General features: G+C 35.9%; 3 protein-coding genes and 2 pseudogenes across 13 annotated transcripts in view; 4 read left to right on the forward strand and 1 right to left on the reverse strand.

Annotated features, from left to right (window-relative positions):
• Positions 1–1,981, forward strand: part of ORC2 (origin recognition complex subunit 2) — a 38,267-nt gene extending 36,286 nt beyond the window's left edge. For all 6 annotated transcript variants that reach the window (XM_011369194.2, XM_023536005.1, XM_023536004.1 and 3 more), the window contains one exon: positions 209–1,981. In XM_011369194.2, coding sequence (XP_011367496.1) covers positions 209–295 — 87 coding nt within the window. In that variant the 3' untranslated portion in view covers positions 296–1,981. The remainder of the gene's footprint in view (positions 1–208) is intronic.
• A 1,183-nt stretch (positions 1,982–3,164) lies between these two features.
• NIF3L1 (NGG1 interacting factor 3 like 1) lies at positions 3,165–15,857 on the reverse strand. The gene is made up of 7 exons (XM_011369198.2): positions 15,735–15,857; positions 13,586–14,046; positions 12,357–12,519; positions 10,081–10,207; positions 7,710–7,848; positions 5,996–6,079; positions 3,165–3,502 (listed from the first exon to the last, which is right to left on the reverse strand). Exons 2-7 carry the CDS (start codon positions 14,019–14,021, stop codon positions 3,318–3,320), a joined length of 1,134 nt encoding a protein of 377 aa, XP_011367500.1. The 5' UTR covers positions 14,022–14,046; positions 15,735–15,857; the 3' UTR covers positions 3,165–3,317.
• LOC111745141 lies at positions 12,636–12,754 on the forward strand (annotated as a pseudogene).
• PPIL3 (peptidylprolyl isomerase like 3) lies at positions 15,819–25,419 on the forward strand. 6 transcript variants are annotated; one of them, XR_002782492.1, is made up of 8 exons: positions 15,819–15,955; positions 16,721–16,784; positions 17,805–17,966; positions 19,011–19,104; positions 19,475–19,542; positions 22,200–22,305; positions 22,592–22,710; positions 24,996–25,419. XR_002782492.1 is itself a non-coding variant. In XM_011369195.2 (7 exons), the coding sequence occupies exons 2-7, from the start codon at positions 16,782–16,784 to the stop codon at positions 25,120–25,122; spliced, it is 486 nt and encodes a 161-aa protein (XP_011367497.1). In that variant the 5' UTR covers positions 15,819–15,955; positions 16,721–16,781; the 3' UTR covers positions 25,123–25,419. The 6 variants fall into 6 exon arrangements, 4 of the variants coding, with proteins under 4 accessions (XP_011367497.1, XP_011367499.1, XP_011367498.1 ...); XR_002782491.1 differs by having other exon boundaries at positions 17,892–17,966; XM_011369195.2 differs by lacking the exon at positions 22,200–22,305 and having other exon boundaries at positions 17,892–17,966.
• Positions 25,420–25,426: 7 nt separating this feature from the next.
• Positions 25,427–25,545, forward strand: LOC111745158 (annotated as a pseudogene).
• The last annotated feature ends 970 nt before the right edge of the window (positions 25,546–26,515 follow it).

Below are 26,515 nucleotides of genomic sequence, written 5' to 3' on the forward strand. Positions count from 1 at the left end.
TGCTCACCCTCTAGTCTTTTTCTACTGTAAAGTGGTTTAACTATAAACCCAGAGTATTTAAATAGATATGTGCCCGTGTGCCCTTTTCCCTTAATTTTAATACTTTTATATTTATATAAAATATTAAATTCATTTTTTGTTTAACCTACAGTAGATTCAAATCTCTCTTACAAATGACTAACATCCTGTGCATTCTTACATCTTTTAGGGAACTGATGGAGTGGAATATTTATTAATTCCCATTGACAATGGAACATTGACTGATTTCCTGGAAAAGGAAGAAGAGTCGTCTTGAAGCTATCCTTTACTCTTGAATCTTCTGTGGAAGGGTTATACTCCAGCTGCCACTCCTCTAAAGTGTTACGTTTACAGCCAACATTAGACTTTTCGCAGTGTGTAAGATTTAAAATTGGGAGTGGGGGAATATCATCAGTTTAGAACCTTGATTAGCCTGGCTGGTTTATCTTCTCTAGTACTACACTATGCAGTGGTCCACAAGTTGGAGAAAATGTGCCTTTCATTCATTACCTCTCTGGAGACTTCTTGCTGGAATGAACACTGTGCTCAGGGACTATTTGGAATTGGATGTTTTTGAATTCTTTTATACTAGAGATGGTTTTAAATCCTAAGTTTTTGAGGGCCTTTGAAACTCCTGGAGCTAATTGTTTGCAAGTGTGCTTATTCCAGAGTGTGGAAGTACAAAGACATTGACATCATGTAAATCTGCTTTATTCTGTTGTTGTGTGTGTCAGAACTGATAAGTGTAATGGAGAAGGCAGTCCATCTCTCACTGTTTCTGAAATGGCTTAACAAAAGGTGTAAGACTGGGGAAAAGTAGGTGATCCAGCTTTCTCCTTTTGGATTTAGGCTACATAATGGTGGGGGGCGAGGGGGCATGACACTATTCGGTAGGGGTAGTGGGAAACGCATAACAAATATACAGGGTATATACCCACCCTAGAAAGCACATAAACAGTAATAGAACATGATATTCAGAACAGTTAATGACTGTGCCATCACCTTCATGATGCAGGTGAGAAGCCAGGCTAGAGAAATATACTCCTGAATTACATTTTAGTCATTGTTTTCAAGACAATAGAAAATAAAAATTTAATTATTCTTTTAATATCAACATATTTTTGTCTTGAATAACATGCAGGTGAGTAGCAGCATATTAATGACTAGCTTTAAATTTAATCTTGATTTCTAAAACTCACTGTAAGACATTTCAGGTTTTTTTTTCTTAAAGTGACCATTTCAAGCCTTTTAAATATTTTTCTTAGCAAAGAAAAAAAGACTAACCTTGGCCACTGTAGTCAGCTTACAGTCTTCACATACTCCCTGAAATATTTCATACTTGGAAATGAATTTATTAAAATATCACTGTAATAAAGTATGTACTCCATCAGCATTTTTCACTCATTTCTTATAAATACCTTTCATGAAAATATTTCCCAAAATGCTCAGAATTTTTAAAATCATCTTTGTGGCATATAATTAATTTTATGTTAAATCCATTTTTTAAGGGTTAAGTCAGATATAATTACTAATCAAAATATATAAACAAATTTGTACATGATTATGACTGTAGAGTTTTTTTTAATTATACCAAATGCTATTTAATGAAAAGTGAGTTTCCTTCCCATTCCCTGATCCAGTCTCTTAGGCAAACATTAATAGCAGTTTAAGAATTCTTCCAGAGGTACTCTATGCACATGTAAGGGTTTTTGGTCTGTATTTCTCCTTTAAAAAACACAAATGGTAGCATATGAGACTTGCTGGTTTGTACCTTGCTTTTTTTGCTTAATATAGTAACTTAACAGTATAAAAAAGCATACAAAATCCTTAATGACCTAATGTGCAAACTTTACATCTGCCCTTAAATATCTACTGGTTTATTTTTATAATTTTTGTCTATACTATTTGTAAGCAGTATGTGTCAATAGTCTTTACTATTAATAAAAAGTCAATTTGGATAGAATTACTTTTTCATTTATAGTATTTTTACTAAAAATATTTTGAACTACCTCAAAAATTTTATGAGTGCTTAATACAGATTGGATGATTTCAGCAGAATTATATGCTCTTCACTAACTTGTTTCAGCATCGATTTTCTGCAGCCTCTTCGAGTTTGACTGCCAAGACTCCAATTTTTGCTGTTACTTGCTTTTGTCAAGATTGAACAGACCTGAAACCTTGAAAGATTTTTCTGGCTGCTCTTTAATAAAATGGCTAAATAGGCCAAACAAAAAAAGGCATAGGGGATGTAAAACAGACATTTATACTTCTACAAACTTGGTGTAAGACCAAATTCCTTAAGAGGGAGTGCTAAATGAGTTCTTGTGATACTCCAGAAACTTGACTTTCTTATTATCATGTTTGTCATTTTAATATATGAACATTTCATTCATATACAAGATCAGTGAGTTTGGGGGATGGTTAATAGGCTTTGCTTAACTTTTTAAAAAAATTACTAAGAAAACTTTTAAAACTCTACTTTTTCCCCCCAGCTAATTCAAAGGTAGAGCCAGTAGCATTGTTCAAAATGTATTTTCCTACATTCTAGGAGGTGAGATGACTCCTGTTTTGGTGTGCTCATCTGTAAAAATGGGAATAATAATACCTTTATGCTTCTTTATAAAGGACTGAAAATGTTTATAGAGCACCTGACAAAATTAATAATGTATACATAATCTCTAGTATTATCACTAATATTATTTGAAAGCTAATCGTCTTTATGTATTACTAACAAAATTATAGCTGAATTACCTAGAAAGCAATAAAACAAATTACATGTATATTAAAAAGTTAAAAAACCTCATCCTTATAAATCTCATCCTGATTCTGAAATTTAGGGAGGGAGATTATGACCTAGAAACAAGAATATATATAGACAGACCTTATCACATAGAGACTACTACCTAAAATAAGTGTTCCAATCCCAAGTTTTTAAAGAAAATTTTTAAACTAACCGAGAACAGAAAGGTCTAGAATGACACATCCCATCTACAATTAAGCTAAGGAGAGGATTACTTGAACTACTTTCCATGGATGTTAAGTAAATAAATTTTAGTCGATCTTGCCTGGAGTTTATAATATATTCTTTAGTTTGTTCTTTATAATGAATATTCTTTAGTGATAGTTACATTACAGTTTTTACCCTATAAACTATAGAACATTTGGTGAAACATTAACAAACCATGAAAATGTACATTGTAAGAAATTTCTTCAGAAGGATACCATCCACTGATTCATGTTATGCATTCAAGTTAGGAGGAAAATGATTTGTAGATTGTCATCCTGTTGTTCTGTATGCATTATAACACACGAAGAGGGTCCCTATCTGTTTCTGACAGAATAATATTAATCTTATTCTCTAAGTAAGCAACCAGCATATCTCGAAGATCAGAAAGAAAGCCTCGTTCAGTGTTGCTGTGTTCACAGAGGATGACACTTATTCCTTGGGAAGCAGCATCCAGAATATCATGATGGGACATCTCACCTGCCAACAAAGGAAAGAGCAAATACTTATATTTATGAGACACAGTCTATGGAATGCTGAACCATAACAGCAGAAAGACTAAGTTTACATTCTGTATGAAGCAAATGTGATACAGTAGAATCACATATAAATCTATGTACAGCTTTCTTATATGTCTTCCATTTTAGAAAGAGACAGACTATCCCACTAAGAATTCCAAATTCCTTGTCCTTGGCAAACCCAAGACAAGTATTCAAATTCAGATATCCAAAAGTATAAAATATTGCCAGAACCAGACCTGAAAGAACATCCATTCAAAATATTTTCACAATAAAATAAATGACTACTGCTAAGTACAATGGGGCTTTCAGAAAGTTTCTTATGTAAGTATTCAATAACAAATACATAGAGAAAAATCCTTATGTATACTTCCCACAAGACTCCTTGATACTTTGTGAGCACCAAAAACTTTCAGCATCAACTCCAATGCATAAGAATGAAATAAGGTTATCTCTAAATTAAAAACAAAATATTTTCCTTTGACTTAGGCAAAACTAGACATTCTGTTACTGGTGGGATAGGATCACATCTTTTGTGAAAATATTTTGGGAAAACGCAAATGTTTTTAATTTTTAAAAACCATTTGTGAATCTGATGACTTCCAATTTAAGAGCAAAGATAAACTACACAATCTGGCTTGTTCACAAAAAGCAGTTTTGAAATATACTTAAAAAACAAAGGCATAAAAAGCAAGGAAAAAGTTCTTAGAAAAAAAAGTTTTCTACAAAAATTTTAATTTCCTACCTTCCTACCCACTATGTCATTCAAGAACCTTTTTTAACATAAAGGTAAAATAAAAAGACACTAAGGTGGCTTGGTTAGTAGCCATTCTTTAGGAAAGACAAATCTGGCTGCCTGGACTATTATAAATGCACTGGCTAGAGAAGGTGTGAAAGTAGGGAAATCCGTGAAGAGCCTGCAATAATAGCTGAAGGCAAAAGAAAGAAAAGCCTGGCACAGGATGGCAGCTGTGGGAAAGAAAGCATATGAGAATTTATACAGTATGTATTTGCAAGGAGCTCCTCCATCTGCTAGTCTTTCTAGAATATTACCCTTAACCTAATACCATATCAAGCTCAAAGGAAGGGTGATGAAAATCAGCAAAGGCCTATATTTGGTCTCATGGGCTGGTGCTTCCCAATCCTGAGGCTGTAGTCCAAGTGATGCCTCGCACATCACAGACACCTAAAGTAAGCCAGGTGAGAAAATATTTTCTATTTTCCCAAGTAAACAGGAAAGACAGCTTAACATTTTGGAACTCTGTGAATTTATCTTAAACACATACTACTTTATGCTAAAAAAAAAAAAATTAGTTTTAAAAAGTCATTATGTATGAGGAAAGACATCTCAAATTGAGAGATATCAAAACAAATGGGCTATACTCTTCAAAAATGTCAGTGCTCTGAAGATAAAGCTGAGGAACTATTCCAGATGCAGTGTATGATCATGGATTGGATATAGAGCAGAAAAATGCTATAAATTTGATCAATTGGCAAAATTTGAATATAGACTATATTAAATAAGTGTTTTAACAATATTAAATTCCTGAATTTGGTCACTGTTCCACGGTCATACAAGATAATGTTACCCATTACATATTATCCTCAAAGACAGTGTAAAGCTGGGGAGCCAAACAATTACTGTCCAATAGAAACACATACAGGAGGTTAAGGACAAAGTGACAGAGATTGAAGAGGAAGGCATGGCCATCAGGGACAAGAGCCAGAGAATGGCAGTAAGTTTCTCAAAGGAGGTTATCTTTGAGCTTACCTATAGAAATACACTGAAAGGGGCAAGGAAAAGGCATCTAGCCAGAGAAAACAGCATAAACAAAGGCTGCATGAAGAAGATGAAACATTCAGGCTTCATGAGGACAGATGAAGGAAATCACTGAAGGTTTTTTAGCCAGGATAATATTATACACTATCGAATTTATACTTCTGAAAGTTAATTTTGGAGGAATGCGTGAGAGGTGAAGATCAGAGGCTTGATGAAGTACTTCAGGTAGGAGATGATGCCTAGACAGAGATAAAGGAAAAGGTTCTAAAAAGATTTTGAAGCTAGCACTGACAGGAACTGATGACTGACTTTAGGGTGGAGTAAGAGGAACCACTTTCTAGCTAAGGTGAAAAGGTAGAAAGTGTTCCATTAACAGACATGAAATCTGAGAGAAACCACATTTAGGAAGAATATAGGTTAAATAAATGCTGAACATCATTTTTTTTTTTTTTAGATAATCTAATAATAAACTGTTAAATAATCTTTTTCTCTCCACAAAGAATTTGGTATGTCCCCAATTTTGGTGTAGTTCCTATTTAGTTCAGGCTCAAAAAGCATTTATTAGATCCATCTACATGCCAGGTGCTGCCCTAAAATCTGATATTTGTAAAAAATAAACCAAGGTTGGGAAAAGATACACACAAAAAAGGGTAGAAGATCTAAAAGCTGTCCTACCTGTGAGGTAAAGGTCGGCCTCTGCTCCCTGCAGAACACTGCTCCCAGAACCAGCACACAAGGCCACAGTTTTGACTTGGGACTCTTCAAGATAAAGGAAACAAGAGGCCAATACTTTATAATTCTCCTTCATTTTAATGTTATAATTTGTACAAAGAATCCTAAAAGTAATGCATATTTCACTCCTGGTCTCATACAGTATGTGAATTTTGTTTATTGAACTTTAAAAAAATAACAAAACATGTTTTATAGGCAAACAGATTATTCTTTGGTATAGCATAGCTAATCCAAAGCAGGGTTATTATTCCTTTGGACATACCTGGCTGCACAAGCCCATAAAAGGCACTGCTGAATAATGCTAATGGTATAGCTCAAGGCTTTACTGCAATTCTACTCGGTAAAGTAACCTTACTTGGGTCTCTAGGCAACAGTGAGAGGTAGGCAGGTAATATCTTTGTTCTCAGATGAGGAAGCAGAGGAACTAAAAGGGCTAGTTAGAGGATGGTACGAATGGATTTGACACTTTTTAAAATACGGTATTTATCTTAAAAGAGCATCCTCTGAAGAGTGAAATAACAGATACTTTCAAGCCAAAATCCAATAGGTATTTGGCACTTAGGTGTCTAGAATGGACACTTCATGAGTTGTCACGCGACAGTGGTATTTAAGAAGAGGGGCTCTGGAGTGGATCCGAAGTCAAATCTCAACTCCGCCATCCATTTTCTTTGGAAATTAACTCCCATGAGTTATTTGATCCAACTGTGGACTTCTGGATGTTACTTCTCTCTCTGAACTTCAATTTTTTCACCTAAAATGGGAACACTAACATCTACCACAGAGCTAACAGGAGCTAACATTTACTGTACTTAATGTATGCCAGTAACTGTGCCTATCACATGCATTATACATCTACCTCAATGAGTTAGGTTTTATACTATTATTGTAATTTTTACAGATGTGGCTACTAGGACACAAAGGGGTTAAATAACTTGTCAAAGTCATGCAGCAAATAGGACATATAAATTTGAACCTAACACATTCAGAATCCTCTGTGTTCCTTTGCAATTAGAACTCACATACTTAGGACACTCAGTACAGTGCTAGGCTCACTGCAGGGGTTCAACAAATGTTCTGTTCATTCCTTTTGTTCCCAAAGGTACTAGGAAAAGCCAAAAGAAAAGACAGTGGCTACAAGACTCAAAAACTGCAGTGGATCATTTCGCTTAGTAGTAACTTACTATAAAATATCACCAGTATTAAAAGTGCAAGATTTGCATGGTAATTGGAACAGTCATAATTTTCAGCTCTCTTCCTGGCAGATGGTAGGATTGCACTTTCTGTCCAACCTAGGTTAGGCCAGGCAATGTGACTAATTCTGGACGATGAGTTGCACAGAAGTTCATTTCTAGGCTATTCAAAATGTTTAACAGATGGGTTAAGGCTCTCCAAAACTCTCCCTCTGCAATAATGACCATCCTACAAATGGGCAGACTCCTCCTGCTGACTTGAGATGAACAGAATGGGATGGAGAATTATATAGCCAATGAGATGTTTACCACAGCACAACCTAGCCCACCCTGATTAATAATGTAAACCAGTCATCTCCTGTGAGCTCATGCGTTTTCTTTCACTTATATTAATACGATCAAGAGTTTAGACTTTTGCCCAATGTTCTCAGTATGTATACTGGATAAAAAAAAGGGGACATATTTACCTAAGGTCCTCCCTACCCCAAGAGCAAGGCGAACATGGGATAGTTTTAGATGTGTTTTGATTCGGTCGATCATGGTTGTCAAGGAGACAGATTCATCCAGTGTGCATAACCGTCCCATTCCAGTATGTAGAAGCAGAGGCTGAAGAGAAATAGAAGTTAGAAAAACTGTCCATCATCAGTCCTAGAAAACAAACTTTACAGAACAAACAGCAAATGCTGAGATCAACATAATATACACGCTATGCACTTACTACAGGCCAGCTCCAAGCTAAACTTTGGGGATACAAAATGGACAAAAACATTCTTTCATTTCTAGGCGATCACGGTATCCTGAGAGGGAAGATGTTTAAATAAATAATCACAATAAAGGTGTTTAAATACAAGATAAGTATTGACAAAGTAAATGAGCTGGGTCTTAGGGAGGGCGGTACTTGGAAGAAGTAGAATTGAAGGTTTTACAAGGACTTGAGTCTCGAAGACAGACATGAAAGGAGTTAAAAGAGTGATGTTAAGTGCAATGGGTAGGATAGGGATAGGGCAAGATGTGGATGGAAAGGCATTCTAAACAGAGAGAACATATACAAAGGTGTCAAAGTTGAGAGCACACTGAGGGCAGATCCAAAAGCACAGAGTATATGGGGAGAGCGGGGAGGGAGATGGGATAAAAGAGGTCAAATATGTGGTGACAGAAAGAAATCTAACTATGGGTGGTGAACACACAATGCAATATATGTATGCCTTACTGTTAAATTACATACTTGAAACTTAATGCATTTCATTAACCAATGTCGCCATATTAAAAAAAGAGAAAGTACAGCTGGTATGCACAGCAATGGATAGGGACCAGGAAGAGGCTGAAGACAGGGGCCACGGCCGGTCATGAAAGGCTCTGGATGCTATGCCTGGATTGTCACCTTTGGGTGCCCACTTAGGACCACTCATACCCCACGTGAAGGAACAGCAGAGTTTCTGTGCTGGCACAGTGAATAGAAAGGAAAAACATTTTATAGATTTGAGGACAGAATCAGCAGGGCTTGGATTTACAGGGCTAGGGAAAGTTGTAGAAATAGAAAAAAGAATAGTATTTAAAGGTGTCAATCAATCAATCAATGGAGCCACTTTAAAACTGAGCCAGAGCTGCCATGCCAGAAGAACTGCCTTTCACATCTTATGCCTCAAACCCTTGGAGTGTTAAAACATAACCACTGGACTGGGCCTAAAGCAACCTTGTGTGTCCCAACGAACTATGTGCAAAGATAACAAGAAAGCAGATACCATGACTACCAGACTGGTAGAATTAATATCATAGATTATTAATTCTTTAGAATATCACTATGTTATCTGCACCAAGACGGCTTTCCTTCTATTGATGTAATTGTTCCTCTTCCCTTTCTCATAAATACCCACTGCCTTTGTCTCCTAATGGAAATATTACTTTGGCTTGTGCCTGAATCAATACTTCCTGAATAGTTACTCCTTTTTTTGATCTCAAATAAATGCTTGTTGCCTCTTACTTTGAAAGGCTGTTTTATTCTTAGGTTAAAAGAATAAAGGGGTAGTACAGGGATAAGGTCAATAGTTGTATATACTGTATTTGAAATACTTGTGAGATCCGTAAATGGAAAATGTCCAGAAGGTAGTTGGAAATATGAGTTCATTCATTATTTTTCAACTTAAAAAGCATTCTGAGCCAGAAAGTAAAGAAAAAGGAACCATCATACAAATGACTGTCAAGCTGAAAGGAATCAATAAAATGGTCCAGGCAGAGGGTATAAGAGACCAAACCTGTTACTGAATCATTAACTCTGAAGAGCACTGCTATAGTCTGAATGTTTCTGTCCCCCCGAATTCATATGTTGAAATTCTAACCCCCAAATGTAATGGTATTAGGAAGTGGAACCTTTGAGAGGTGCTTAAGTTATGACGGTGGAACCCACATAAATGGGATTAGTGCTTTATAAAAGCTCCAGATAAATCTGTAGTCTCTTTCCACTACGTGAGGACAGAGAGAAGGTGCCATTTATGAACCAGAAGTGGGCTCTCATCAGACACCACTCCAAATCTGCTAGTGCCATGAACCTGGAATTCGTAGCCTCTAAAACTAGGAGAAATAAATTTGTTTATAAGCTTTCCAGTCTGTGATATTTTGTTCTAACAGTCCGAATGTGTCATAGCAGCCCAAATGGACTGATAATACCAACATTTTTCTATTCTGGAATGTCTCCCTTTCTCAATATACTTTCCAGAGGAAATGCCCTCATCATTACTTTGTGCTTCTTTAGGTAACAGTTAATAATAGCCTGCTGATCTAATAATTTACAAATGAATTTGCCAAACCAAAACGCACAGCAATTTAAGATATTTTTATTACCTTCTCCAGTGACAGAATTTCAGTCTTCTGATAAAGTTGTCTGTTCTGGGAAAGAAAAGCCACCACCTGCATCAAAGCCTGCTGACTACAATTCAAACTGATCCGTGTTTGTTCTTCGTCATCAGCCCTAGAAGAAGTCACTCACTGGTTTAAGATGAATATAAACAAGATGTTTTTAAATAATCCATAGTTTACAACCTCCTATAACAGATTAGATTTATATGGAATTTAGGATTTAATCCCAAACCACACTATTTTCTAGAATATTGTTTCTCAGACTTTAGAGCGCATCAAAATCACCTTGTAGACTTATTAAAACATAAATTGCTGGGCCCCAACCCGAGTTTCTGATTCAGAAGTTCCAGGTGGAGTCTGAGAATTTACTTTTCTAACAAGATCCAGGTGATGCTGATGTTGCTGATCCAGAGACCTCACTTTGAAACCACTGTTCTTAACTCCAGTTGTGCATCAGAAATCTTTTGCTAGTTTCTTAAAATGATGGCTGCTGGACCTCTCTATAGACCTAGTGAAGCGACATCTATGAATGAGGCTGGAGCAAAGTGAATTTTTTTTAAGCCCTAGCGAAGATGAATTTTCAAACATAACTGAATATAAGAATTTCCTGGACAGAGTCTCAGGCAAACTCCATTCTAATTACATAGCTCCAGAATGAAGCCAAAAATCTTCATTTTTCATAAAGACCCCATTAACAATAATGCAGGTGGTCCTTGAATTGCCCCTTGAGCAACAATGCCCTAGAGCCAAAAAGACTACTTTAAGAGAGCTTTGTATTTAACCATAAACTCTAAGTAGAGTTTTGAAACATGGGGTTTACAAATTTGGAAAATAAGGTATGAACTAAAAGACACTTTAAAATATAATTTTGAAGTATAGTTGTCAACAAAGAAATCATCTGCAGAGCTTTGGGAAAAAAAGCAAAAACAATGCCTGAGCCTCAACTAATGGTAAAACTGACATTATCTGTAATATGGAAAAACTAAAACCAAACTAAACGTATCAGTTTAAAAAAAAAAAAGAAAAGTCCATCAGGAGGAGGATAGCTTAAAGAAACAATAATACATCCATAACAAGAAATACTACACAGCAGTTGAAAGAGATCTTATATATCTACAGGGAATGATCTGTAAGACATTTTGTTAGTAAAAAAGGCAGATACAGCATATCATTTAAGAGAACAATGACCAAAACTATATATTTCTTCATGTTTCTCTATGTACTTAGAAAGATACCCACTTCTCTGAAAGCAAGTAAAAAGATGACCTGATTTACAGATACTGCGACTGAGTAGAGGAGACAAGGATTTCTGTATTGTTCAAATTTGTCATGCTTTATTTGTGTAATTTTCTTTTAATTTCACACAATATTTCAGTATGGTAAAAGACAGCCATGACTGACATCTATGAAAAGTCCTATGAATAATTTTGAGATTCTTGAAATCCCCCAATACTGTTAAAGGACATTTGTGATGATTTTACTCTAAAATATACTTAAGTAGCCTGAAATAGATTTCCAATTTATTAAAGTCTTTATATTTATCTTTGTTTTTAAACAATTATTAAATCCTAGCTTTGAATAACTTGACTTTTATAGTGCTTTGACAAGTTATTAGGGTAAATTAACCTAAAAGAAAATCTGTGAGGCAACATTCTGCTATCTCTACCCTAAATAAACAAACAACTGCCCTTATAAGAGGCACTTTAAAGTATTTTTCCTTTAAAGGGCTTGGGAATCACTGATTTGCTGGAAATTGATAAAAGTAGACCTATGTTATCAGTATATCACTACGGGTTATCTATACACAGACATACTTCACTTTATTCAGTTTCATAGGTGTTGTGTTTTTTACAAACTAAAAGTAAGACCCTCCACCAGCAAAAAAGATTACAACTCTCGTTACTGTAATACTTGCTTTATTATGGTTGTCTGGAACCAAATTCGCAGTATCTCCAAGGTATGCCTGTACCCTAAAGTAAAAACAACTACCTTTCATCATTACCAGGATAAGAAATACTGTATGTAAAATGTGTAGAATAGTCCCTCCTATATAGAAAATAGTTTAAGTGTTACTTATCAATATGAGAGAATCTCCCATAATTCTCCTCCAATACCCACAGCAAGTGAGAAGGATGCTGCTTTTAAACCCATCCTGGGGAAAACTATTTCTTTCAAATCTAAAAACCCGAGTTACAGAATTTGTAAGGAAGTTCCTTACAAATAAATACACACACACAAAAAAAGAGAAAAATACATTGTACCTAGTAGAAAAAGAAGTGACAGAAACATCCGAAATTCCTTTCACTGTAGCAATGACTTCATCCAGGTCTTGGGTATGGTTAACATTAAACTCTACTCTGTGCGTTCCTGCCGTGGGATAGTCGGGCGCTTTGGAAGGATGTATGGGCCTGGAAGTGCAAACTCCTAGGAAAAAAAATTGTGGGGAAATGAAGTTTTGTGGTTTTTTTTTTTTTTTTAATTAAAAAGATAAATTATTATGGGCAAAACTTTTAAGAAATTAGTATTTTTTAAAAATTTCTGTCTACGGCCATGCCATCCTGAACAAGCCCGATCCCGTCTGATCTCGGAAGCTAAGCAGGGTCAGGCCTGGTTAGTACTTGGATAGGAGACCACCTAGGAAGACTAGGTGCAGTAAGTGTAAAAAAAAAAAGGGATTGTAAACTGACAAGGTCCTTGCAATCTGTGAGGTCAACCAAGGGTTGCCTTGCCTGAAAAAAAAAAAAAAATTTCATTCCCAGAGGCTTACATCACAATACATATACACATATTCCTTATGTATACATCCAATAGTCCCCATAAACTAGGGATTTACTACAGACATACAAAATCGAATTTATTTTCAGAATTATTTTCCAGAAGACTTTTAAAAGGCTGATTCAGGAATCTTTAGATGACATAGAGAATTGTGACTGCTTACTAAATTTACTCATGTAAACCATGATTCACCTTGCAAATGCTCATAATATACCTGACCACATCAATCCATATTACATCATCAGAAAAGCCTCAGCCCAAAATGAGTGGGTAAACTAAAATGACTAAAAATAAAGCTAAAACACATATGCTGAATTTCCTCATTGTGCTGGGCAAACTAAGCATTCAATAAAACTCTGATATCTAGACTGACATATTAGGTATATTCTGGAGAGGCTTGAACTTTCAATTCAATTTAAGCATTTCTGGAGTGTTTGGGTGCTAGGACTATGCCACATGAGTGAGGAATCAGAAAGCTCAGTCCAGCAATAAAAATTCCCTACGCTCTCCCTACTCATTAATTAAAAAAAAAAATTATTTTTCAAATGCAATTTAATTGCCAGATTTCAGCAACATTTTTAAAAAATGTATTATGTAAAAAATAAAATAATGGCCCTACCTCCAAAGCAGTTAAAATTCTATTGGAAAGCCATTCTAAAATTTCAAAGCATTTACAGGGAAAATATTAAACATGAAAGTACAAGAGGCTTCTCACCAAGCCCTTTAGCCAACCAGCAGTTGACTCCATGGGGTGCAGCATCATAGGCTGTGTGAGGAGAGTAAATAGCGACTCTGTTCTCCAGAGCCCGAATCACCAGGCGCTCCTTCCAGGTTTTCCAGGTTACACGCTTCATGGGTCGGAAAATAGGCGGGTGGTAGGAGAGAATGAGATTAGCCTTCTTTTGCAGCGCCTCCTCCATCACTTTCTCGGTCAAGTCATTGGTCAGAAAGAGGGTATTTACAGTGTGTGGTGGGCTTGGTTCCACTAATAATCCAACATTGTCCCAACTCTCAGCAAATGAGAGGGATGCAAAGTCATTCAAGGAGGAAAGAAGAGCCTTCAAATCCATGGTGGAAGAGGAAGAACTGCAGATTAAGGAATGAACAAGCCGGACTGTTTTGGGGACCAGGCATACACGAGATGACAACATACAGAAATCAGGTAAAACTGAGTATCTGAAATCAAAACACAGAAAATGGTACATGTGCACACTTTAGGCCGACTTTTGCGGCAGCAAAACCCATGAGCAAAAGAGGTACAGTGATACATACCTGGGTTCAAATACCGGCTCTGCCACATACAGCACCTGGTATTTTAGGTGTCATTTAATCACTCTCCTCCTTCCTCTAAATACTATCCTTCCTTCCAAGTCCCCTTCAACTTCCTAAACAAAGCTTTTCTTAACACTTTCCTTTTCTGTGTCTCCCTCCTCCCTGCCCTGCTCTGCCCTAGTATTCTCTTAGTATATTCCTGTTTATCTGTCTCCTCAGTATGCTAATGATAGTGGAGAACAGGAACTATCTGTTATATTTCTCAATATCACCAACATAGGCCAGCACTAAATGCTTATTGCACAGACAGTCTCTCCAACTGATCACAGCAGAATTTGGAGTTAGGATGGCACATACTTTATCCAAAAAAAAAATCTATATCTATAACGTTAAGTGCTTTATAAGATATACAGATGGTCACTTCACTAATGGGCAGGGTCAAGGAAGGAAGAAGCAAGAAGAGGCAGGAGCAGCTGTCTCAGAACCAACACCTGCTACAAGAAGGCCAGGCTCAACAGGTGGGAGAGGTGAAGGTGAAGGGCACTTTGCCCACAGAATCTGTAAGTCTTCTAAACAGCTATTTCCAATACAAAAGATAACACTGCCAACTCCATTCTTAAATTTAGTATCCACGAACATTTTTGATTTTGAAGAAAAGCATTTCATAGTATGCAAAACAATTAACAAGATTATAAGTAAAATATTCTTAACCCGATGATTTCAAAAGCAAGTTTGTGGCAACATTTCTACAACAAAAATAATATGACATGGACTTATTCAATATATGATTTAAAGTGATATTGAGCTTTCATTAATCACTCCAGCCGGTGGTCCTGGAAGATCGTCTACCTTCCCTGTACCACCTCCTCTCCAGATTCCACATTCTGATCGTACTCCACTCTCTAGACTCTTCTAAATCTGGCAAGTGCGAAAGTGAAGCTTCTAGTGGGCCACCTCCACTTATTTACTATTACATTTGAAAGAGCCCTTGAAAATAACAGAGCACCTTCCATTTCAGATTAGGAAACTGCAAAACTGGGTAGCTTGATGCCACAACTAACAATGAGAGGCGGCAGGCATAGTATGGTGAGTTAAGAGCACCGACTCTAAAATCAGACTGACTCCCAGAGTCATAGCTGTGTAACAGATTTCTTAATCTCTGAGGTTCCCACCTCTGAAGAATGGAAATTAGTGTTCAGCTCACAGTATCGTCGCAAAATATAACTGTAAAGCTAGGAACAATATCTGACCTAGAGTCGGCATTCTGTGTTATTGTTAATAGTAGTAGGCCCCACTTTCCAACCTGAAAACTACACCTTCTAAAGTTACTTCTTCTACCCTTCATTTTTGTTCCACGTCAGGCCTTTTCCAGGACAATGATAAGCACAAGTAGCACCACCGGCAAGTCCTTGAGTCAGGAACCCTGCCCCACTAGTGCCCTATGCTTTCGTGCTGCAAGCTAGTTTTCTGCCCTTATCTCTTCTGCCTCCTGTCGCTGCAACACCCGGATAACAGTCACAGCACGCACGAACCACAGCCTGCACCGAAATTTTTAGCTAGGCCCGCCGGGATTTACACCGCCCAAAACTTACCAGTCCCAAGAAACACTCTTCTGCGTCACTTCCGGTCCCGCGCGAGACCTCGGGGCGTAGCGGAAATGGGCGGGACAAAAGAGGCAGGCGGAAGTGGACCTTCCTATTTTACCTCTGAATCCAAGGCACTTCTAGAGGTTGTTCAAAATAATTCCGGGCTAGGCGTCTTGTCCTAGCGTAACTATTAAAAGAGCTTTTTTTCACTGTCAAAAGTGTTCCAGGTGAGGATGACTTATCTTGTCTCCCTAGTTCTAGTTTTTTTGGTTTGAGATGGACGCGGGAGGCGAGCCCGTGAGGGGCGTTCTTTCTAATGGGTCCCGCGCTCGACTTCCGGTTACCTGAAGAAACCAATTTCTGATTTACAGATCTGTGGGGGGCTTCTGCAACTCCATCTTTTCTGTTTACCAACTGTGCTAATCGAAGTGGTTAAGTAAGGGGTAACGCGCTCATTGTCTCCTTCACTTATTCAAATGCTTGCAGAGCGCTGTTTTAGTCTTGGGTACCTTCTATGAGCGTTCTGGGCAGGAAGGATGTTGAAAACACAAACGTTAATAATAAAGTATATGTCATATTAATGATAAATGCTATGAGAAAAAGGAAATAGGGCAGGTACTAGAGTTAAGGCTTTTAAAAATAGAGTTATCAGGTCAGTGAGACCTGAGTTGCGTGCAGACCTGGAGGTGAGCAAAATAGCCAAAGAGATGTCGGAGTGTGAGCGTTCCAGGCGAAGAGATCAGCCAGTACGTAAACCCCAAGGCTTGAATGCACCGGGCTTGTCGGAGGACTTGCAAGGAGGCTTTTGAAGAAGAGCGAGCTGAGGAAGTAGGAGGTTTAGGGACTTAAGTCCGGTAAGAACTCCTCATCACTTACATAACCGGGTTTTTATTATTTGGAAGATGCTTTCTGAGACTTTCTTTTAAATGTGCAGTAAACATGAGCATGTGTGAGGTAAAGAAGAAAAATGAACTTAATTCTTTTTTCTTTAGGAAATAGAGATTTCGTTTTCGAACTTCTCTGGATAAGACTGAGAAATTAAGTAAAGGAAAAATGGTAAGTTTTATGGAAATCTCATGAATATCTTTCATTATAAGTAATTTTTAGAAATTCAGTTGAGGGAAATAAAAACTCCATGGAAATTCCAATAGCAAGACAGAGAAATGAGACGTTGTAGAAGCATACAGCGTAACAGGATTCTAAATAAAACCAGAACTAAGCAAAATTACTTTTAAATTATGTTTTCATTTAAAACACAGAATTTACCTTTTATGGAAAAACAGATTACAGGATATAGAGATGGGAAGAGTGAGTAGGAGGAGCAGAAGGGTATAGCCAGGTGAGATCATTTTAATTGGAACCTTTTGCTCTGTATCTAAGGTGGGCAGCTAGAGCTTGAAGTAGATGAAAAGCAATGAGAATAATTTACTGCCCCACCCTCACCCCACCCGGTGCTCCCCAACAGACACACACACACTCCTATTCGCCATCTTCAATCTGGCCATACTTGTTGACCGTTAAATATGATTTTAAGAAGATATATGAAAAAGAAGCCCCAGAATAGTTTTCCTTCTTACTGGCATGGGTTAACAAAAGGAGTATTTGAGCTACCAAAACAATAGATAAAACAAAAAGCTACCATAAAGAGTATTATGGTTACCTCTCCACATTTAAAATCTAGAAACACTGACACTTTTTACGTCTTGTCTTTAGTTGAGAAAGGAAATGTTTTTTAAACCTGTCTCACAGTTATATAAGGGAAATGGTGGAAACTGTTTTGAAAGTCATTTTCTTATTATTTTTCAGTAAATATTAATGATGGTGCATGCCATTTAAATCAATAATACAAACATTGCAATTTTTTTATTGATGAAAAATTCAAACTAAAAATAATTATATCACAATATTTACTCCCTAATTTTTAGCATAGATACTATTTTACCCTAAACTTTATATTTATCTTCTGGAGTTGTCTTTTACTACTGAAGTAAATTTTAAAGAACTATAACTTATCTCTCAGAGCTGCTTTGTGGACAGGTCATCTCTAAAACAGCATTTCATTCTGTTTTTATTTAGGTTGTCATATTTAATATTTGGTTAGGGAAATCATACAGTGCATACAGTTACCTGAAGAAATCTCATTTGTTTTCATATTCTTTTTAGTCAGTGACACTGCATACAGACGTAGGTGATATTAAAATAGAAGTCTTCTGTGAGAGGACACCCAAAGCATGTGAAGTGAGTACCATTATGTACAAATAAAAAATAAATTAATGCAAGAGATAACCATTTCGAAACTGAATGATTAAAAGAAAACTAACAACCACCCCCCCACCCCCCCAAAAAAAAGAGAAAAAGAAAACTTTTTCTATAAAACCATTGTTGGGAAAAACCAACCATCATAATTTCAGCCCTAATTTCCACTTACCTTTCCCAATATCAAAGGTAGATCAAAGAAAGTGTAGATAATTTTTCTCTAACCATAGAGTGGTTGGTATCTTTTTCTCTTGGATCATTTTCCTCAGGAAACATAAAAATCATTAGATGTCAGATAAGAAAACTGTTCCTTACATTATTTCATTTATTTAAATGACAAGGATAGAGGGAAGAAGAGTCAGCTATATATATTCATTCAAAAATTATTTATGAAATGCTATCTCGACAGTGTAAGGGAATACAGTGATGAACTAGAAACATTCCTTGCCCTCATGGAGCTAATATTCTATGTAGGAAAATAGTCCGGAGCTTGATGTGGGGGCAGGGAGGGGGGAGTGGTCATTCAAAAAAAAAAAGTAATTCTAAAAATAATGGGAAGGGAATTATTTAAAAGAAGGTTAAGCAGGCCTAGCTAAGACAGTGATACTTAGTTTAAACTGAGTGTGAAAGGTAATAAAGGCATCTTCATGGAAAGATATAAAAAAAAGAAAGAATATTCCAGTTATAGAGATAGCAGTGGGAAAGCCTGTCTCTTTTGGGTGAATGTTCAGAAGGCTGATAGGGTTAACGTAGTAAGCAACAGGGAAGGGGTTATTATATGAGATGTGGCGGTAGGTCAGGTCATGCAGGGCATATTAGGCTCTGCTGGGGATTTTGTATTTTATTCCAAGAACTAAAAAAAAGCCATTAAAGTATTTTAGGCAGGGAAGTGACATTATCCAAAGTAATGCCTAAAAGATCTAGTTTAACTATGCTATTATTGTATTTTCAGTAAATATAATTAGTTATTTATCTTAAATGTGTTTCTTTACATATTTTCTCAATCATTATTTTTATTCTCTTCAGAATTTCTTGGCTCTTTGTGCCAGTAATTACTACAATGGCTGTATATTTCATAGAAATATCAAGGGTTTTATGGTTCAAACAGGAGATCCCACAGGTAAGTTATTCCATTAACATCTGGGGAATTGGGTATATAAAGTTTGAATAAGGGGGTAGACAAAGATTAGAAAAATAAAAGCATGTGGAGTTTTTATAATTGGGCTACCTTATAATAGCAAACAATTTTAAGCTGAAGCTATTAGCACCTAGTCCTAAAATGTGAATAATACTGATAAGGGGGGTTTTTGTTTTTTCTAGAGATACTTTATTTTTCTGGTCTGTGAAGTGAAATTTTAGAAAGTAAGGGAATACATATCAAATTTTATTTGTGTTTAAAGAGTTATATTTTAAACTAGTACTTATGTTTTAGAAAATAAACCCTTTCTCAAGTTTAATTAGATCATTCTTTTGTCTCTCTTGTAATATAGGTACCGGAAGAGGAGGTAACAGTATCTGGAGCAAGAAATTTGAGGATGAATACAGTGAATATCTTAAGGTATGTCCCCAGTGCTTGAAAATCTATTTTCTCATGCCTTATTTACAATTGGAAACTTTGATACGTATGTTGTAGTTATACAAGTTAACATTATTGGTAAGCAAATATTTGTACTTTTTTTTGTAGTTTTTGCACACTTGATAAATGATATCAAGGAGAGAATATAAATGGCAGCTCTAGCCTAAGATATATACTGGAATCTCACCATCACATGGATCTTGGTATTAAGTGAGCTCATCTTTGTGTCCAGCATGCAATGTTTAATCACTAATGTACCAAAGGGGGTTAATGTCTCACTCTAAGATTCATGATGAATGACATGAATCATTGGCCTTTTTCGAGAGTAGGGATGAAAGACTATCAGACCTCCCAGTAGTTGCAGTATTGCCATTATCAGTCTCCAACTTTTCTCATCTTCTTCGGTATTAACTTTACTTAATACCTGTGGTAGATCTCAGCAGAGTTAACAGGAAGTACATGTAAGTAAATGTTCAGCAGGGTAAAATTAGGGATTTTTTTCTGTGTTTTTTCTGTATTTCTAAAACTCTTTTAAGAATTTTCTTTTCCTAAAATTAAAAAAATAATTCATGCCTATTTTTTAAATAAATCAGTTCCAGTTCCCAGTGGTGACATTAGTTAACAGTTTATCGTGTGGTCCTTTAACTTTGTATCTGCATAGAATGACTTTATAATTAGAAAAAAAGATAAATTCTCCTCAACCAGAACACATAATTTAGTATGTTGTATTTTATTACATTAAAATATACCCAGGAAATTTTGTGAAAAAAAAAATTCAATGCAGTGTTTATCTCTGGATGGTAGGACTAGGTGTCATTTATTTTATCTTCTTTTTACTTTTCTATCATAAAGAAATACTACTTTGTTAATAGGAGTTGGGGTAGGGAGATGCTAAATTGTTTTTAAAGTCATCTTTTTCCTGAATTAGAAACAAAACAACGTTTTAGGCATTAACTAATGACAGCTTTCATAACTCTAATTTGTCATCCTATACAGTGGTTTTTACCTTGCTTGTTACAGACTCACCAGTGGAAGTTCTAAAAGTATAAAAAATTAGGTCCTTATCCCCACTTCCCAAATATAGAGAAAAACAATCAGGAGGACTATTAGGATCTTGATTATATTTTAAGGTTCCCTGGTGATTCCTACACAGCCAAGGTTAAGAACCATTATCTTATATACCAGAATCGAGGATGTGTATTGAATATTCACATACTCTGACCTAAGAATTCCATCCCTAAGGGTTTCTTAAAGAAACTCTTGTAAATGTGCATCAGGAGACCTGTACAAGAGTACTCCTACAGTATTATTTTAATAGCAAAAGGCTAAAAACAACCCAAATGTCTATCGATCATAGAATGGACAAATTGTAATATATTCAGTAGAGGAATATTACACAGCAGTAAAAAAATCAGAACTACAGTTACCTATACATGTATGAATCTTAGAAACATAGAGAAGAAAGCATTGCCCAGAAGACTACAAACGTATGATAGTATTTTATAGAGTTCAGAAACAAGTGAAGGAAACAATACAGTTGACCATTGAACAACATGGAGGTTAAAGGCGTTTACCCCCATGCAGTCAGAAATCTGTGTATAACTTTTGACTTCCCCAAAACTTCAGTGTTCCCTCTGTTTCCACGGAGGATTGCTTCCACAATACCTCCCCCCTGCCCACACACACATGTAGATACCAAAATCCACAGATGCTCAAGTCTCCTATATAAAATGGCATAGATCAGTGCATACAGTCAGCTGTCCACATCTGCAGACTCCCAAACGCAGATTTAAAAAAATATGCCTATAAGTAGACCCACACCAATCAAACCCTTCCTTGTTCAAGACCCATTCAACTATATATTGTTTAGGTGTGATAAAGATACTAGAATAGTGGTTACTTCTTGGAGAAGCTAAGGTAATAGATGAGAGGAGTACATAGACATATGCAACAGTTTGGTAAATTTTAATTCTTAAAGCTTAGAAATAGGTTAATAGGTACTTAAGTTACAGGTGATACATACATCCTTGGGTATGTATCAAATATTACATTTGATTGGTAGCCTTTTTTGGGAGACAATAAAGCATTAATATCTTGATGTAGCTGCATTTATTATACATTGGTGTTGGTAAAAGTGTGTCTGTGCTTCTCCAGAGTGAAAATGAAATTAATTGGAGAGTATGCATCTCTATTGCTGGTCTTATTAGTGTCCCCTGATTAATAGCTAGAGTAATTGTTTGAGTTATTTATAGTGTATTTTATACTGGGGTACTGCCCTATAACATGGTTCTGTCATGTCTTCAGTCTTATAAGTAAAGTCCTTTTAATTCCTGTACACAGTCCCTATATAGCAAATAGTGTTATGAACATTAGAGCTAGATGAGACCTTCCTTACATCATCTAGTTCTGGGGTAATGAACTGACTGCCCATGGGTGGATGACCCACAGATGGATTCTCTATGGCATTGATTAAAAAAAAATTTAATGCTTAGGCAAGGGATATACTATTCCTTTGGCCAGACTCCACCACTCCCTAATGTTTACATTCTGCCCAGTCACCAATTTATTATCTGCTGACCCTTGTGAGCATTTAAAGTATGAAAAAACCCTGAACTAGTCCAACCTCCCTTGTTTTACAGATAAAGAAACTAGCCAGAGTCCAGTGTATATGTGAAGAGATTATGGGGATTTTGGTTTTGTTGTCTACCTGATCATTTCATGCCAGCACAGTTCCTTAATATAAATGTAAGGATTATTTCTCTTATACAGTTGTATTACTGTACTTCTCCAAAGTGAAAGTGAAATGAATGGGGGGATATGATTTGATATATAAATAATTTACACATAAGTTTTCAGAGATACAGATAATACAGAAACCGAACATTTTGGTTAGCCCAAATAGCAGCCAATTAAATGTTTTCTTGGTCCCTTAAATATTGGGAAGTTAAAGAGTACATGTGTTGTTTCAGTTCTACATTTGGAATATTTATATAAAAACAGTTAAATTAATATTTTGATCTGTCTTTTTCAGCACAGTGTAAGAGGTGTTGTGTCTATGGCTAATAATGGCCCAAACACCAATGGATCTCAGTTTTTCATCACCTATGGCAAGCAGCCACATTTGGATATGAAATATACAGTATTTGGAAAGTAAGTATTATGGTTATGGTTTTCTTTTTGGAATTTAAATGCAAGGGATACATATGAGTGGCTGTGATAATAGCATAACTAATATTGAAAGCAGTATGAAAAAAAAAATCAAAAAGAGCTGTATGAGAGCTAAACATATCCAGAATTTAAGTCTGCCACTTACCAGTCCTGTGACCTTAGGAAGTTATAACCTCTCTGAGCTGTGGTTTCCTTATTTTGCAAAAGGGGGCTGCTAGTACTTTTTTTTAGGGTCATTTTACAAATTAATAGTAATGTATCTGTTTTCATTAGGAATAGCATTTTGCAGCAACTGACAGACATGAAAAACAGTGGCTTAAACAAGACGGACTGGGATGGTGGTGTCATCATGTCACCAATGTTCTAGTCACCTCTGTCTTTCTTCTCAGCCATTTTTAGCTTCTGTCTTTAATCTCACCAAATGGTCATAACATGGGCAGCACAGCTTCAGTCAGAACATCTGTGTTCCAGGCAGAACAGAGGAGGAAGGGCAAAAAGTACCTGCCAGCTGAACCTACTCCTTTTTAAAGAGTTTTCATGGAACACTTAGAACTTTGCAATGTTGCCTCCCCTTACATTCAAGGGAAGGTAGGAAATGTTTTTCAGCCAGACACATTACCACTCTCAATGAAATTAGGTTTCTTTGAGAAAGAAGAAGGGGAGACTGAATGCTAGGGAGGTATTTAGCAGTCTCTGCTAGAACATTCATTACAATTTGTATTCTACAAATATTTACTATGCTTAATAAACTAATGCATGGTTCTACAGTTTGTTTTATTTAATAGTTTGGATATCAAATTAGGCTAATTAAAAATAGAAAACTACAACTTGCTTTTTCATTCCATATACATATCTAATTTAATTAATAATTCATGAAATTAGTGAAATATTACAGCCTCTAGTATTCTTTGTATGTATGTGGATAATCCAGATTCCCTTGCTTTTATTTTCTCCCTTAACCCACCATTCAGAATTTTTATCAGTAATTACCAGGACTTGTTTTACTGGGTTTGTGACAAAACTAGAGTTTTTAAATTCTTAACTTTAGGTCCATTAACTTCTTGAAATTCTGTTTTTCTGGGAAGATGATACATAGATTTCCACTAGTTCTCAAAGGGGCTGTGTTCCAGATACTTGACTAAAATTAACTTGCCTCAGTTCTGCATGCCTTTTTTTTTTTTTTTTTTTTGCCCGAGATCTGTTTTCTATATCCTCTCTTTCTCTTACAGACCCAGAGGTGGTAAAGTCTTCAACATTTACAGTTTAAAGGCCTTAATTGTCATACGTTTGAGAATAAAATCAAAAGGTTTTGTTTATAGTAGCATTTTAGTTGAATTGCAAAATAAAACATAAAATTTGCTCAGTAGCTATAATAAATGTGGAAAAATACTTGGCAAAATTTGAGGGACACACCTATTGTGGTTTAACCAGTTTTAATTATGTCAGAGATTGCATCATCCTGCTTGTTTACAGCTAAGATGTATGAGTTGGTGGTACCAAGGGGGTCCAAACAGCTTTTACTCCATCCATAGAGTATATTCTTTACTTAAACTATCAGCTAACATTATTTTTAAAAAAGTACTTACTATAAATCTTAGAAACTGTTTTTGAGTTGGACTAGGAGGTATAATCTAAAAATCTACCTTTACTTAGCAACTTGTTTTAGACTAACTTTCCAGAATATATGTAAAGGATAGCTCTCAACATTTTTTTTTTCTTAGTGGAAACATGAAGTGAGCATGGTGTAAGGAATTATGCTTAACTGTTCAACTCTTTTTTCTATTTTTATTATTATTGCTTTTTGTTGTCCAGAAGCAAAAATTAAAAACACCATATTTAAACAATAAAGTGCTAAGTGGCCATTCACTTAAGGTCCTCCAGTGTAGGGTAGTATTGATAATAATAGTGTCATTCTTATTTACTTTCTCTGGGTATTTCCTATAGTGAAGAAAATCTTATGACTGGTAATATTAGCTCCATTTGTAGCTATGCTGTATAAATGTGGCAGAATACAATGTTTAGATACTGTGGTAGAATATTCCTACACATTGCTATTGTTGTGTAAAAATATAAAAATGAATTTTTGTTTCTGAACTTTGGCCCATATCTATGGTAGAAAATCAGATCAATATTGTACATTCAACTAGGAAATTCAAAGAACTATGAGAATGGTCCTTTTCTCTTAAAGATACTGTAATTGCTATAGGTATTTGGATATTGTGTTTCAATCTGAGAAATTTTTATAAATTATACCATTTCCCTTTCAGAGTGATAGATGGTCTGGAGACTCTAGACGAATTGGAGAAGTTACCAGTAAATGAGAAGACATATCGACCTCTTAATGATGTACACATTAAGGACATAACTATTCATGCCAACCCGTTTGCTCAGTAGCTATAATTGATGTGGAAAAATACTTGGCAAAATTTAAGGGACACACCTATTGTGGTTTAACCAGTTTTAATTATGTCAGAAATTGCATCATCCTGCTTGTTTACAGCTAAGATATATGAGTTGGTGGTACCAAGGGGATCCAAACAGCTTTTACTCCATCCTTAGAGCATATTCTTTACTTATAACTATTAGTTATTTACTTAAAACTAATAGTTATAACTATTAGCCAATGTATTTTTTTTTTAGATCCTTTTTGTTGTTGTTGTTGTTACATATAAACATTTATTTTTAAATGCCGAGCCTCTTCTACGGCCATGCTATCCTGAACAAACCCGATCCCGTCTTATCTCAGAAGCTAAGGAGGGTTGGCCCTGGTTAGTACTTGGATGGGAGACCACTTAGGAAGACCAGGTGCTGTAGGCGTAAAAAAAATTTAAAAATAAGGGATTGTAAGCTGACAAGGTCCTTGCAATCTGTGAGGTCAACCAAGAGTTGCCTCGCCTAAAAAATAAAATAAAATAATAAATGCTGAGCCTTAAATCAGGCAATTTTGAGCATTCTAATTATATATGTCTACCATAGTCCACATCGTGGAATTATTATTTTCCATTAACTATTCACTTTGTGCAGTTAGAAAGAGAAAGGACAAAGAGATGGCCTAGAAAGACCAGCCAATCCATTTGCTATTTTCTCTAGTCTTTAGATTTATAATAAAGGCTCAGAGAAGTCCTAGGGTACAATAAACACTGAATTTCCCAACTGATTTGCCCCTGGAATGTTTTTTAAAGCGTATCTTCTTTTTTATTATTAATTAATTTTTTTAGGGTGACATTGGTTAACAAAATCCAGTAAGTTTCAGGTGTACATTTTAACAGTTCATCTTCCATTGTTAGATTTCTTTCTGTCACCACATATTTGACCCTTTTTACCCCTTCTACCTCCACACTCCCCCTCCTCTCTACCCTCTGGTAACCACTAGTCTATTGTCCATGTCCATGAGTCCCTGTTTGTCCTGTTCATTTGTTTTTAGGTTTATATTCCACATATAAGTGATATCATGTGGTTTTCAACTTTTTCTGTCTGGCTTATTTTTCTTAGCATGATTATCTCGAGGTCCATCCATGTTGTTGCAAATGGCAGCATTTCATCTCTTCTTATGGCTGAGTAATATTCCATTGTATATATGTACCACAGCTTCTTCATCTAATCTTCTATCGTAGGACACTTTGGTTGCTTCCATGTCCTGGCCACCGTGAATAATGCTGCTATGAATATTGGTGTGCAAATATCTTTTCGGATAGGAGTTTTCAAGTCTTTGGGGTAAATACTCAGCAGAGGGATTGCTGGATCATATGGTAGATCAATTCTTAGTTTTTTGAGGAACCGCCATACT

Source organism: Pteropus vampyrus, unplaced genomic scaffold (assembly GCF_000151845.1).
Source record: "Pteropus vampyrus isolate Shadow unplaced genomic scaffold, Pvam_2.0 Scaffold146, whole genome shotgun sequence".
NCBI lineage: Eukaryota > Metazoa > Chordata > Mammalia > Chiroptera > Pteropodidae > Pteropus > Pteropus vampyrus.

Coding starts and splice junctions, on each gene's coding strand:
- NIF3L1 (XM_011369198.2), bottom strand. CDS start 14,021: ATGTTGTCATCTCGTGTATGCCTGGTCCCCAAAACAGTCCGGCTTGTT. Junction 12,520..13,585: donor CTGGTTGGCTAAAGGGCTTG/GTGAGAAGCCTC, acceptor TTTTTTTCCTAG/GAGTTTGCACTTCCAGGCCC. Junction 10,208..12,356: donor GTCACTTCTTTTTCTACTAG/GTACAATGTATT, acceptor GACTTCTTCTAG/GGCTGATGACGAAGAACAAA.
- PPIL3 (XM_011369195.2), top strand. Junction 19,105..19,474: donor TCAAACAGGAGATCCCACAG/GTAAGTTATTCC, acceptor CTTGTAATATAG/GTACCGGAAGAGGAGGTAAC. Junction 22,711..24,995: donor AAATATACAGTATTTGGAAA/GTAAGTATTATG, acceptor TTTCCCTTTCAG/AGTGATAGATGGTCTGGAGA.